Genomic DNA, 15503 nt, shown 5'->3' with positions numbered 1-15503 from the left:
TTGTCCTTCTTTTGGTTGTGTGAGGAGGCACAGTGTGTCTACCTATGCCTCCATCTTGGCTGGAAGCCAGAACCTCATTTCTTATGAATTTTTTGCAAGTGGTGTTGGAAGAAAATTGAGACTTGAAATCCTCAGACCTGGCATTTAAGTATCCTGAAAACAAATATGTTTTAGCCTCATAAAATTTTCAATGTATTCTGAGTTCTTTGTGGGTCTGTACCTTGTATGTAGAAAAATGTACAAGAAATCTGAAAAGGGAAATCATTGAAACCCAAAGGTCACTTTCCATTATTTGGCCATGCTTCACGTTGACGTAAAACAAGATTTTTGCTAAGTCTTTGACGTGCGAGAACATTTTACTCTTGTGGAATTCTCTCAAAAGCAAGGTGTGGCTTACAGCAGCTATTGCTTATTTCCTTCCTTGCAGATGACACTGATGTAGCATTTCCTATCAAAGACCTCGGGTTTGATACTAACTCTTAATACGTGAGAAAGGTGACCACCTCAACAGAGTAAAGGAAAAGAATGACGTAGTCATCTTTTCTGCCTTGTTCAACAATGAAAGTGTTTTGAAATATAACAGATAAAACATCAGGCAGTGCAGGATATTAATAACCATGCAAATTCCATGTTGAATCATAAAACATGAAACTGATATTGAAGTCATTTATTATATCAACCCAATGACAAAACTTACCATATCAGAGATATAAGTACTATCAATTTTGATTCTTATGGTTGAAATATCTATTTATGGCCCATTAAAATATTTTTCTACATGTTATTCATATTCACATGACTGGATAACTTTGAATCAATGACATTGCTCTGCAATGTTGGATACTTTTAAGTAATTTGCATAATTACTTGTGAATATGGGCAATGATGCTGAAAAGGAAATAGAACACCAGGAAGTTCCAAGAGCTAAGCTAACAGTCTGTAACATGAAGGAAAGGCCATGGCCATCCTTTATCACCCCCTATCTCTGTGACCTTTGGCAGATTATTTATAAATCAAATAACTTCCTGATAGGAAATGTCCCATAGTGTGTGGATCAGACAAAATAATGCATGTGACGTATGTAGCACAATGCATCACACACTGCGAGCACTCACTGCATTATTAGTGATATCACCATATGCCCCTATACTCTTTCTTCTTGCACAATGATGCTAACTTGGTGAGCCCTTGGAAAGAGTTTGACTGAGTACAAGTCGACTGTGTGATTAGTAATCCAAAACAATGGATGGTAGTCTTAGCCTTCCCTCAGAATGAGAGATGGCCTTGAGCAAGTTATTTTGAGCTTCAACACACTTAATTTCACAATATTGCTGATCAATCTGACTCCCACGGCAGTGAGTATGCTTTACTCTTTCTCATGGCAATAGCCTCTCATCTCCCGGCCAGCCAGCCAGTTAGCCTCTCATGTCAGAGGAGGCTCAGTGGGAAACTTGGAATGACTCACGGCAGGATCACTCTTACCAGAGGGAGAAAAAGTCTCAGAAGGGTAATAGATCAGAAGCATAATGTTCTACTAGAATGACAGCACTTTATGCAAATATTATTCAACAAACATGTAGCTGGTTTGGTAAATGGGCTGGGCTCCAGGTAGGTTGGTAAAGGTGAGAAATGGAGTCAAGAAATAGCAATTTTTGTTTGCTTTTTACCCTATGCCTTCAGAAACGATTGCTTTCCCATCCCTATAAGTTCAGTTATCCCACAGGCGGATCATTTCCCGGTCAATTCCAGGTATTAAATGATCTCATCTTTAGTTATAAAATACCCAGGCCCTGTAAATTAACATTTTGTGTTTTTATCTGATTTGAAGCTTTGCTTCCCCTATATCGAGCCTGCCCTATGGCTTGGAGCAGGCAATAGTGAGAAGGCCATGGTCTCTACTTTCCTTGCAATGGTCTCTATTCACCTACACTCAGGCCCTGCTTCAGGGGCTCTCAGAGCAACAAGAGCAAAGAAGTTTTTACTTCAGTGGGAGTATAGTACTCTCCGTTCAAGTACCCTCTGATATGACAGGCATTTTAAATTCAGAGAATTTGCAGGGGGCCCATTGCTGAGTTCTTGGGTTCTTCAGAGAATCCCTGTGGACTAGTCTGGACTAGACCATTTCCCTGACACAGTGGTGCTCGCTCTCTCTTTCTCTCTCTGACACTCCAGGATTCCTTTCAGCAACTGCCTTCCAGTGGTATATATCACAAAACTTTTTTTTCCTTTTTTTGCTGCTGTGCCTCTAACCCCAGCAAACTGGTACATTGGGCAGATTCCTCCCAATACAGTTCTAGTTTGGTTAGTTCCCATAGCTTCTGCTTGACCTACAAGACATTGATAGTAGATATATATCCTGCTCTCACTGCCCCTACCTCTTTCTTCCCTCTGGCATTGCAACAGGGGAAGGAGTGAGACAATCTCCACCTCAAAACCATGAAGGTCTCTCCTAGAGTGGTCCTAATGACCCTCACTTATTTGCACTGGGGTAATGCAGGAAAACACACACACACAGACACACACACACACACACACACACACACACACACACACACAGCTCTGTCTACTCCTAAAGTTCCTTTAAAATCTCTTGATAATCTCTGTAGCTTTCTCTTATATAGTTGTATGTAGGTAACAGTGTGTGGGAGACTAGGTGGGCATGCTTTCAGTCGAAGGACCCATGTGGATCTCTGAGTACACACCATGGAGATTTGGCAAAGGGCTCTCTCTTTACATTATATTGACACTTAAAATTCATTGTCCTCAAATGTGAGGCTTAGTAAAATTCCTCAGACAAAAGGAAAATTTCCAAAAGAGCATCCTCTTAGATGTGTGCATCTCCTACTATTTGTTAGGCATGTACATGCCTGGTGCATAAAAAGACTGGTCACTAAATTCAGAGTTTAGTGGGAGAATTCACATATATGAATGAATAAAATGCAAACCTAAAGTAGTGAGTGCCAGGAAAAAAGAAGTTCAGACAAAGAGATTGCTTCAGGGAAGACACAGCAGAAGGAAAAGGAGATATACTAAGTTGGCTTCATGGAAGAGGTAAGCATTTGCACCAAAATAGGAAGGATGGGTAGATTCCAAATATCTTCTACTAAAAGAAGGGGATTTCAAATAGGAGAAAACATCATCAACAAGAGAGAGATGATAAATACAGAGCATGAGTTTTTCAGTTTGACCACACTGTAGGGCATTTGAAAAGACACATCAAAAGATACATTTTGAAATGTGAACTGGGTAGATCACAGAATCGTGACTCCCAGGCTGAGAACTGTGGACATCCACCTGCAGATGCTCCAAGTCACTGACAATTAGACAATCAATGAAAAAATCATTCTCCCCAAGGTCCCTATCATTTCCAAGTTCCCAGGTTATGGCTTTGACCTTAAGATTGAGTTAGTATGAGACAAACACAATGCCATTACATATTGAATTTATTTACTTGCTTATCTATATATACCCTGCCTTGTTCCCACAATATTTAAAGGCAAACAAAGGCACCTAATAAAACAAAAGTAGGTTTATAATTGTCTTGTGACATCCTTTGAGTGAATAAAGCTATTGCAATAATGATAACCTGCATTTCTCTTCCCATACATGCAACTGTAAACCTACTTTTGCCCACCCCTGTATATTAAGGGTAAAATTGAGGAGAAAAGTAAGATGAAGTCAGGGAAGCCAATTAAGAAAACACATGCCTTGAAGTCCATTTGACTGTAATAGGCCTAGAAGCCATCTTGAAAGGAATTTGTTCTTGCTACATCTTTATTCTCTCCCATAAGACCCACTCAAATTAGATTTAAAAAGTAGAGAAAGGGAGGTGTTTCAGAATATAATTCTCACAGAAATCTGAGAACAGAAATTCAGAAGCATGTGGCCCTTGGAAGGGCTTTCTTTATTTCCAAGAGACCATCTTGTCTTATTCTTCTTCTTTCTATTCTTACTGTTTTCTTCTCACTTCTACTCATTCACTCTGCAAATGACCCTAAATGGTGACCTTGCTGAATCTCCATAACCTTTCTCCTTGTCTTCCCACAGCTAATTAGCTTAGCTTCTAGGTATCTTATTTGCAAATCTCTTGAGAGAAAATTTAGTGACCTTATTTGTGTCAGATGCTGACCTCTAAGACAGTCAGTTTTATGAATGAAGATGGGTTCACACAATCCAGGCCAAACATTTCAGCACATGGGAGGAGGCAGTGTCCAGGAAAGGAGGCTGTAGGAGGGAATTCATACATTCTCTAAAAACATCTCTTTTATAAATTCCACCAGGGCTTCAATGACTTCTAAGATTTTCTAGGTCTTGGTCCCCTTGGAGAATTTGATGGAAAATATAGATCTTTATAGTTTAAAAATTTCATGATGCACACTCAAAATTTTCCATGTAATTTAGGTGAGTTCATGAGCCTCCTGCAACATGATTACATGACTTAAAAAGTCTATCATATGAGGTAAGCCAACTATTTAGGAGAAGCGTTTCTACGTTATATCCAAACAATGCTGAACAATTAACAACTGTACTTTGAGAATAGGAATGAAAACTTCTAAGTCCTCCCATACAGCAGAACCTGTGCCAGGTTCAGTCAGGTACAGAAAGTGGCATGAGACAGGTTGTGTTCGCTCAGGGAGCTCACAGCCTACTGAGTGCATATGTAAACAGCTTGATTTAATGTAAGACACCAGTGGCAATGTGAATAATGTCCTGTGGAAACCTAGAGGCAATGATTAATTCTAAATAAAATATAACACTCCACCAGTTTTCACTCCTCTGCATGCAATCTGATAGCATATATCATCGTCATCATCACTATCATCATTTTGGGGAAACCTGTACAATTCAGAAAAGTTTTTTTTGTCCACTGAAACCCAAGGTTGCTGTCCAAGCTTGCACTTCAGGGCTCCTTATTCTATCACGCTTAATTCCTGGGGTCCATACCACCATGTTATGCTGTAGAGCAGAGAACACACAGACCTTTAAAGCCCTTTACGCAGTAGAAGACACCCACCTGTGTCTTCTATTGGACTTCAAGCTTTTAGGGGGCAGATGAGAGTCCTTCTTCTCTGCATACCCCATGGCCTCTAGCCCAGCACCCTCCTGGGGGGATATTGCTTAAACTGGTAAAGGTAGAGCCTTAGTTACAGAGCTTTAGGATACGAGAGTTGGAAGGGCCTTTGAAGACAATTAGACATTCCAACACTTTCATTTTATATTAATACATGAGAAAGTGAGAGACTGGTGAGTTTAACATGATTACCCCAGAACACACGTTGAGCAAACTGAAAAACTACTTTAGAGTTTTCTTATCCCAAGCTGGACATTTAGGCCCCACCACCCTGCCCATGTTCATGAATGCATACCTAACTATGCACGCTTTATTTTCTTCCTCACTCCAAAGAAGCCAGTGATGAGTTATGAAATGGGACATATTGATGGTTATGAAGGCAAGAGCGAAAACATGACTAAGATATAAACTTTAAATTTGATGTTTCTAATTTCTGACCTTCCCTTGCTTCTTTCCTGCTCTGCCCTAAGAAGTACATTCCATTTTCATTAGCTTGGGAATGCACAGCTTCCAAGAAAAATTAACATACTATCACAGATTTTAATATTTTCATCTGGAAGCACGATTTTTTTAATGAACTTTTTTTCCTAACCAAGACTAATGTGCTCTAGCCATCCACCATTTACGCACATTTCCAGGAAGGAACAGAACACACCTCTAGCATCTATCCTGGTACACAGAAGTGCTCAGAGAACATTTCCTGAATGAATAATAGAATGAGTGCTTTTAAAATAATTTTTCCAGCATCTGAAGATGAGTTGAGCTAGATGCTTTCTTACTCTCCCCGCCTTAACTCTCCACTTTCCCGTCATCACTGAGAGGTGATAGCAATGCTTATCTATGTGGAAGGCCATCTTCTCTAACATACCACTTCCAGTCAGTCTGATTTTAGAGAAAATATTTGCATCATGCAACATGGTAAATGTACTAATTACAGAACTTCGAGTACATTACTTTTCATTTCTGAAGCTAAAACCAGAGCCTGGAGAAAGCAAAGCTTGATAGCCTCAGATCTGCAACTGGACAATGTGCTTTCTTAGATATAAATTCTCAATTCATGTGAGCTCAATCTGAGCTCTAAGGCAAGACTCAAAACAGTACGCATCTCAATCTTTCATTCTCAACAATGAAATTGTAATGGGGAAAATGCATATGTCTTTCAGTGAGTTCAACTCATGCCTACCCAGAGCTGGCTCCGTACCGACCAGCAGGACAGCTCCTCTCTCCACCTTTGCTGCTCTCGGTCTTGTTGAACACCTGCTTCACCTGCATTGTGCAGGTCTGCGCGTTTCTCTATGTGAAGCAGCAGCCCTGGTACTGTGAGGTCTACAGATACAGGTAATGTTCATTTTCTTAGCTTTCTTTTCTGAAGGCGATACAGTGAATACAACTGGGTTTGAACATACACCCTACAATTTTAATGAGCAAAAGTTGTGTTTCCACATTGCAAAACACCATTGGTGAGATGGAACACAGAGCGCAGTTGATGGGTAGAGTCCTGGGGTCAGTCACGTAGAAGGGGAAGGAAAAGAATTTTACATTGGCTGTTGAGGTATAGATCTGACAGCTGGTTGACTGAGTGAATGTATTAATTCCATGATGGTTTGGATATAACATACACCCAAGGTGGGAAAACATTTCTTTCAGAGGGCCAGACAGTGAATAGTTTGGGCTTTGCGGACTAGGTGGTCTCTGCTGCAGCTCCTCAGCTCTGCTGTTGCAGTGAGAAGCAGCCACAAGTGATACACAAACGAGTGGACGTGACTGCACTCCACAAAACCTCACTCACAAAAACAGTTGGTGAGCTGGATCTGGTCTGTGGGCTGAAGGCAGCTGGCCCTCGATGTATAAGAGATGTGCTTCAATTAGTTTGAGTTTTTCAAATGAATGTTAAAATTAAAATGTTAGTTGATGATATCATTGTTCTGACTGAACACTAGACACAAGGCAAGTCTCTTCACCTCCCTGAGCTTGAATTGATTTAACTGTAGATTAAGGGTTAGATGAGGGGAACTATGCCATAGAGGTTTAAACTTATTTTTTCTGACAAAGCTTGCCTGACCTCAAAAAGGAAAGGCAGGAAGAGAGCTGCTTTTTTTGTTGTTTAGTTTTTGAAGCTGGACTTGTAGGCATCAAAGCTCCAGGCATCAAAGCTCCAACACAGTGAAAGGCGGGTAAACACTATCAAATGATGCTTACGATTGCCACTTAGACCCAAATAACATATTACTTGAAATATACGTGTTACTTGAAAGATATGTCATTTTCGTTTCAAAACCAGATTGCCCCCAAGTTGGAGTGTGTGTAGTCAGAGAAGTGCAGGTCTGATTAAATCCAGGAGACAACATGGTGCAGGAGAAAGACGGTAGATGGGCAGGCCTGCCTCTCTCACTGACTAGCTATGTCACATTAGCCCTCAACTCTCTTAGCTCAGTGTAAGTATACTGCATTAGATACCTTTTGGTATTAAACGCTATATTTCAGACCTTCTATTTATCCCCTTTGTGCAAGAATGCTTTGTTACCTATTGATTGTTTCATTAATCTGTTAAATAAACATTAACTGAACATCTCCAATATATGAAGCACATTTTGAACTCCAAGGGAGCCAAGAGTAGTAAGACTTAAGTCTTGCATTTGAAGTCACGATTGGAAAGTACAATTTATTTATAAACAATTATAATAGTAATAAAAAGTTTCAAGCTGAATACGGAAGCTGATGGAGACTGATTTGTGGGTTTGATATTGAAAAAATACACATTTCAAACAGATCAATCAGAGCTGGGAAAGCTCTTGAATACTTTCTCTGAGCAAATGTTATGTGGCATCACTGTGATGGGTGGTAAGGATTTGTTGTAAACCTGAGTAAAACAAACAAACAAAAAAACCCAAAAGAAAAATTACACATGCAAGGGACTCTGTCATCCCAGGCATGAAAAATAAAAACATATGAATGAATACCTGCAAAATAATGAGCTACATGCCTCAATAAGAGGGAAGAATGGGGTACCTATTCTGCTGGACAGCAGATGTAAAGACCTGTAAGACAGAGTGATGTTAGAAGGAACAGAGGTGTGCAAATGGTGATATTTGGGGAACAGGGAATATTCCTATAGGTTTGGAATATAAGGAGCGAGAAAGGACCAGCAAAAGATGAGGCTCAAAAGGGACATTGAGGTGAGAATCTGAAGGTGTTCTGGGCCTGCCTAAGAAATTTGAACTTAATTTATTAGCAAATTAAAGCTACAGACAGTCATAAGCAGTGGGGTGTCATACTCAGACCCTCAGGCAGAGCCTTTTTTAAAATTTAATTCTTGTTCAAGTACAGTTTTCTGTCTTATATTTTCAGCCCTGCCCCCCCAGTGCTCCCCACCTCCCTCCCATTTCCACCCCCCACCTTAGTTATTGTCCATGTGTCCTTTATACTTGTTCATGTGAGTCCTTCCCCTTTTTTTCTGTGATTCTCTCCCCTCTCTCCTCTGGTCCCTGTCAGCATGTTCTGTATTTCAGGGTCTTTGGTCACATTTTGCTTGCTTGTTTGTTTTGTTGTTTAGATTCCTGTTAAAGGTGAGATCATATGGTATTTGTCTTTCACCACCCTGGCTTATTTCACTCAGCATAATGCTTTCTAGTTCCATCCATGCTGTTGAAAAGGGTAGGGGCTCCTTCTTCCTTTCTGCAGCATAGAATTCCATTGTGTAAATGTACCATATTTTTTTGATCCATTCATTTACCAATGGGCATCTAGCTTGCTTCCAAATCTTGGCTATCATAAATTATGCTGTGATGAACATCGGGGTACATAGGTTCTTTTGGATTGGTGTTTCAGGGTTCTTAGGATGTACTTCTAACAGTGGAATCGCTGGGTCAAAAGGCACGTTCATTTTTAGTTTTCTTAGAAAATTCCTACTGTTTTCCATAGTGGTTGTACCAGTCTGCAATCCCACCAACAGTGAACTAGGGTCCCCTTTTCCCCACAACCTCTCCAACACTTGTTGTTTGTTTCTTTGTTTATGATAGCCATTCTGACTGGTGTAAAGTGGTATCTCATTTTGGTTTTAATTTGCATCTCTCTGATAGCTAGCGATATCAAGCATCTTTTCATGTGTCTCTGGATTCTCTATATGTCCTCCTTGGAGAAGTGTCTGTTCAAGTCCTTTGCCCATTTTTTAACCCTGGCTGGTGTGGCTCACTGATTGACTGCTGGCCTGCGAACCAAAGGGTCATCAGGCAGGACCTTTAGTTGTATGAGGAGAGTGGCTTAGAGTGGGCAGATTCAAAATGAGGAACCAAGTTGTGAGGCTTACATTAGTCCACGAAAGAGAAAATACACACACACTTCATTTACTCTGAATTGAAAGGAATTTCGTAGAAAATCCTTACTCAAGCTATTTCACAACAGATCACTTAAAGGGACTTATCTAAGAAAAAGAAGATAAAAAATATGAACAGTGAAAGGACAGCAAACTCAGTTATTAGCAACCACACTTAAAACAAAAGCAAACTAAGAGGACAGCTAGATCAGGAGCAGAAACATAGAAATGGAGATCATATGGAGGGTTAGCAACAGGGGCGTGGGAGGAGGAGAAGGGGAGAAGGTACAGAGAATAAGTAGCATAGATGGTAGGTAGAAAATAGACAGGGGGGAGGGCAAGAATAGTAGGGGAAATATAGAATCTGAAGAACTTGTGACACATGGACATAAATGAAAAGGGGGAATGGTGGGGGTGGTGTGCAGGGTGGAGGGGAGGGAAGGGGGGATAGGACAACTTTAATGGCATAATCAATAAAATATATTTTTTAAAAAACAAATCACTTGTTCTAAGTGGAATGCTGGATAAAGAACAATCTTGACTTCCTCTGAATTTTATGTCTGCTTCGACATTGCGAGAGGTTTTTGTCATGGTGGTTATTGGCTGGAACAGTTTGAAAGCTGAGGTTCTTTGGTAGTGGTAAACTAATGTTTTTCCACTAGCTGGATCAAAGTCAAATAAAAAGTCCCATACATGCTGGTAATTCTTTTGTAGTGAGTGCTTTCTGGACAACCAAAGTGATTTCTCAACAAATATGACTTTGGAAAGAAACTGGACTGGAAATGCAACTCTGGTTCCTGGTTCAGTTTTAAGTTTCGAGAGTACCACACTGTGGCCCATCACCACCATCAACTGTATCACAGTGGCGTTTATCTTTTCTAAGGGAAAGCCATTTCGAAAACCCATCTACACAAACTGTAAGTATATGAAGTTCACATTTTGTTGAGATTTTTTCCCCTCTCGTCCCCAGAGTTGCAACTCACTGATGAAGTGGTTGGCAGAGAGGGAAACAATTGCACTGGTCTGAAATTGACCGCTAAATGGCAGTTTTCATAGGTGGTAGAGCCCATAGCAGAAACCTGCTCATCTGCAGATAAACACAAGTGCTTTTGAATCACATGAGTCCCACCCTATTGTGAATCATCAAGAAGGATTTCAGCCCCCAAATATAAGTCAAGATATTTTGTAAAAGGCTTTCCCACCAATTCAACTACAACTTGACCTTGTAATAGCTTTATAAGATTGAGCAATTTACTTTAATCACTCTGTACATCTCTTTAATCACCAGTGAGGATGAATATATTTTCATGTTATTAGCCATTTCCTTCTCTCTGAATTTTATTTACTTTCTTATTCATCTTTTCTATTGGATCATTGTTATATTTCTTATTTATTAGTATGAGGCCTTTACTCCTTTGTGACTTTTTCTGTTGCCTTTATGTACAACTTTTTCTTATTGTGAAGTCAGATTATTGTGTATTTAGCTTTTTAAATTTCTTTTCATGTTTTTTAAAATCCAGTGTCAATTTTGGGGCATAATTTGAAGTAGAGATCAAACTAGTTTATCCAATTAGTCCCTAGTTTTCCCAGCAGATTTAATTATTTGATATTCTTTTTGGTCACTTATTTCTCAACTGAATGTAGTACCTATATTCAGTCATTATCATACCTATATTCATATATAATTATGGTTTTCTCACATACATAATTTATATTATGTATATTTTAATATTATGTTTATTATGTTATATACTATATATTAATTGTATGCAATTAGTTTTTCTATACTATCTTTTCTGTTTCATTGATATGCTAGCCTATTATTGATCTAGCATTCCACTTTAAAAATTGTAGTTTTATAATTAACGAGTAGTAAGGTTAGTGTATCCTCATTACTCTTCATTTTTTTAAAAATTCTTACTTTTCTTTCTTATTCATTCTTCTAGATAAGTGCTAGAAAAAAGTTGTCAAGCTTTTAAATAATCCCCTTTGCAAAAAAATGTATTTGTTTACACACTTTAATCTTCACATTTAAGAACATGTCATGTCTCTTCTTTTTTAATTTATTTATGCTTTCTTTTATGTCTCAGTAAATATTTGTGATTTTCTGCACTATAGATCCTACACATGTGTTTCAGACACTAATCCTATGTTTTTTATATTTGTTTATACTGTGAATGACTTTTTCCCATTATATTTTCTGATTATCATTAACACATGTGAAAGGTATAGTGCTGTTTAACATTTATTTTTCTATCCAGAGCTCCCTGAATTTTGCTATTAACCCTTGATGTCCTAAAAGATAATTATTATCATCTGCAAATGGTAATTTTCTTCTCCCTTTACCACAGCTAAAATGTTTATTTCTAGTTTATTTATATTTTCTTAGTGTGCATTCCAGAATTTCCAGGGCAATGTTAAATAATAGTGGTAATAGCAGATAGTTCTACTCTCTAATAAAAATGCTTTTGGTCGTTTTCACTTGTAAACAGAACTTTGAATATTGGTTCATCATGTGAAGAAAATGCCCTCCTATCACTAATAAGTTAAAAGTGTGTTTTCAAATCCAGTTTGGGAGATGTATTTCATCAAATGCCTTCCCATCACCTACGGAGATGATTTTGCTCTTTTCTCGCCTCGGACCTATTGCCAGAATAGGTTATATGAATAAATTTATCATTAAATCACCTTCATATTCTTGAGCAAGACTTAGTTATTTGTGATGATACATAAATGAAGATAATGCAAAGGTTATGACAGACACCATATAAAAAACAAAAACTTGTAAGGGGGAATTGGGAAGCCTTTAAAAATAAAAAGTACTATTTGAATTGGGCTTATTTTTGAAAAATTGGACCTTGCCAAGCGAGGAGGACTGTCATCTGCACAGAGTGTTCTGTGGACAGGGGACCGGGAGCGGGAAGGGTTGGGTCCTTGCGGGAGCAGCAGTGTGGGATTCAGCTTTCCTGTGCGAATAAGGAGGAGCAATGAGAAATCAGTTTGGAAAGGCTGATCGAATCAATGCTGTGGAAGGCCTTGGGCGTCGATCAAAGAAGGATCTGTGGATTTTTTCTGTAGACAATGAAGAATGAGGTAGGGCCTAGAGGACTGTTTGTCCATGCATGCGCGACTCCATGCATACATGGTGATAAAGCATCAGGCCCCCCGGTGACCATTTGCATGGGCTGGTCACTGCAGGATGTCCTGGTTCCCCAGGACTCCTCGGGTGAGGTAGCTCCTTTATGGAGGTTACTATAATGCACTTATTAGCATCTCTCCACACTTAGCCTTTCAAAGAAAATCTTTAAGATACCACCTTTGACTTGTGAGCATGAGAACATATTTTAAAGCACATGAGGATACATCAAAACATCTGAAGACGTATCCGCTATTTGCCCAACAGAGATAATTGATTCTGCAATGCGTGCCAAAAATACACGAAACATTCCTCAGCATCTAAAAATAATGTTTGGTGTTTCTTCAGATATGTTCTCATTTCTGCTGATATCTGCCTTGGGCCTCACAGTTTTCATTCTGTTTTCTGATTTTCAAGATATATACCAAGGAATGGAGGTAAGCGGTAATTCATTTGCACATCTGTTCGGACTGGCATGTGCAGTGGGAACGTATTTATTATACTACATTTTATGTATTAATACTATAATTAATTCTTCAAGTTAAAATTTAAAATATATGGTAGAAATCCTTCATAATGTAGTTGTGAGGAGTAAGACAAAATGGACTTATAGGCCAGTTATTTTTCTGTCTGTCAGATACTGGCTGAGGAGAGTTTTATTTCAATGGACAATGCTTGATACATGGTGCAGTGGGTTAAAATTAAATTTATGAAGAGGGTAGTGAACTTGTTCTTGGACCCAGCATTGTGGGAGCTATAGAAAAGGATTGACCCTTGACTCTCACTGTGACCCTCAGACAACCCTCATGCCCAGGGTTCTCCGTTTCACCATCCAGGGAAAGGCTGTCTCCACCTGGGCGGGCGGGAGATGGGGGAGGATAACAAACTGTTACTTTGAAATAACTCCTATCAGAATAGAGAGGAGAGTTAAAAGTGAGCGCTTAGACAGCGTGGAGGATCTGTGCTCTTAGTCGAAAAGGCAGCTCCACCCTTCACACAGTCCTACACACTCTACCACGTAGGGTCAGAAATGGGGGCGTGTAGCTCTTCTGTGCGTGTGTGTGTTGTGGGTGCGGCCATGGGAAGGAAGCTGTAGCGCTCACACTCATTAACAAGTATAGTTGGTGGTCAGTTTGCAATATGTGCCCCTTAATACTTAAAAGAAGGTGGCTTGTGTGGGTCTGACTCTCACCAAGCTGTCGGATTTAGGGCTGGGAAGATTTGTTCAGGAAAAGTTTCCTTCATTTCAATTAAAATAAACTTGAACTTTTGTGCCCCTTTATGTTTACTCATAGGTTAATTTTACTGAAAGAATGAATTTCAATTAGATTTTGCTTTGGGAGAGTTAGAGGTAATAATATTATTAGATGAATGATTTAAACTTATACCCACTTCCCTCTACCTAAAAAGATAAAAATGGAGACACACAGGCTCCAACATGTCCTGTCTCATGTCTGCAACCCAAGGCACATTTACTTGATGTCTATCATCGGGCAAGGGAGGGTACACAGGACCACAGACAGTCCGTTCTCATTTGAATTCTGGCTCTGCCTTCTGTCTATTGGCTTTGAGCCCTTGGCCAAGGTACTGATTGTCTCATCTGGAAAGAGGTGAAAATAATGCCTACCCCTCACGCTTAGAGTTGTTACACATATCTGAATTAAATAATAGGATTTTTCAAGGTGTAAGATATGGAAAGTATAGCAATAATATTTCCTTTTTCACAGTTCATTCCAACTGTAACATCATGGAGGGTTTCAGTTTTGGTGGCAGCCCTCATCCAGTTCTGTGTGGCCTTCTTTGTGGAGGTAAAGTGATTTCTGTACAGTTCCTGCTCTTCTGCGGGGAAGCTAGACAAACAAAGGGTCTCATTTTCCACAGATGCTCACTTTTTAGGGCACTTTTGTCCCCAACAGTGACAGTTATTAAGGGTTTATATAAACTTGTACATGTACCCTATGGGGGAAATGCCTTGGAGAGTGATTTAAGATTCTTCAAAGGCTGCACAAAAATGCTCTCAGTATCTGTAGCACAGAAAGCAAATGTCAAATTAAGTCTAACTTGGCCTCACGTGAAAGCACTGTATTCTACTTCTCTAGTGTTCTCAGTACCCTCCCAGAGACTAAACTGGGTGACCTTCTGGCTCTGAAATTCAGTGAGACCATCTAAACTGAAGGACTGTCCTCGGAAGGGGCTTCCTTAATGATGAAGAAGGGGAGTCATTGCTCCTTCTAGTTAATTCTTACCCTGGAGGGTCTTCTCCCTTCGTTTCTCTTCTAGTTAATGTACTGCATTTCTTTACCTGCTCAGTGAAAACTTTGGGTACTATTTTTTAAAGGATAGTTTTCTTTAAAAAAAAGATTCATGTATTATAAGTCTGTTGAGAAAGGTGACCAACCAATTTTAAAAATACATATACACACACACACACACATATTCCATTGAAAACAGTCGGTAAAATTGAAGTATATTATTTTTGAGACTACATTTTTAATAAAACCCAAATAAGAGAAAAACTTGCATGCATGAAGGTATCATAGTATTACTGACAGTGGTAGATGATTAGACTCAGGAGTTTAAAAGTAAAGATGCTGTTTCTTTAAATAGTTGTACAGCAATTTGAAGAAATGTTATACAGTCATTAAAAAGGACTATCACTGTATATGGAAGTCTAGTATAAAAGTGGAAAGCAAAATGTGACCAATTCTATCATTCATGTATTCATGTGTAAAGTGTGTGCATATGAACATAGAAAAAAGAGAGCCTGCAAAATGGAAATCAAAACCCATTTAATTGCTAGAGATCGTCTGTTCATTCAACAAACGTTTATTTGGCATGTGGCAGGTACCAGTGATTTTTTTCTTATCTTGATTTTGAGTCCATTGAGTACACCAATTATCATTTCCGTCTGGCAGTAACATAATTTTAAGAGGATCATCAACAGCCAGGATTGAGCTAGGAGTCTGTGGACATAACAGGCTGTA

At 39.1% G+C, this 15503-nt stretch overlaps 1 protein-coding gene across 3 annotated transcripts in view; it reads left to right on the top strand.

The window, feature by feature from the left end:
* Window positions 1-15503, top strand: part of ATP13A5 (ATPase 13A5) — a 101314-nt gene that overhangs the window by 84553 nt on the left and 1258 nt on the right. For 2 of the 3 annotated variants that reach the window (XM_037039976.1, XM_037039982.1), the window contains 4 exons: window positions 6235-6409; window positions 10098-10300; window positions 12868-12956; window positions 14247-14327. In XM_037039976.1, coding sequence (XP_036895871.1) covers window positions 6235-6409; window positions 10098-10300; window positions 12868-12956; window positions 14247-14327 — 548 coding nt within the window. Of the gene's footprint in view, window positions 1-6234; window positions 6410-10097; window positions 10301-11875; window positions 12826-12867; window positions 12957-14246; window positions 14328-15503 lie in introns of those variants that run through there. The other variant, XM_037039988.1, reaches the window with a different exon arrangement.

Source organism: Sturnira hondurensis, unplaced genomic scaffold (genome assembly GCF_014824575.4).
Source record: "Sturnira hondurensis isolate 20B ecotype Veracruz unplaced genomic scaffold, ASM1482457v3 Scaffold0000396, whole genome shotgun sequence".
Taxonomy (NCBI): domain Eukaryota; kingdom Metazoa; phylum Chordata; class Mammalia; order Chiroptera; family Phyllostomidae; genus Sturnira; species Sturnira hondurensis.
This window is presented reverse-complemented; position numbering and strand designations above follow the sequence as displayed.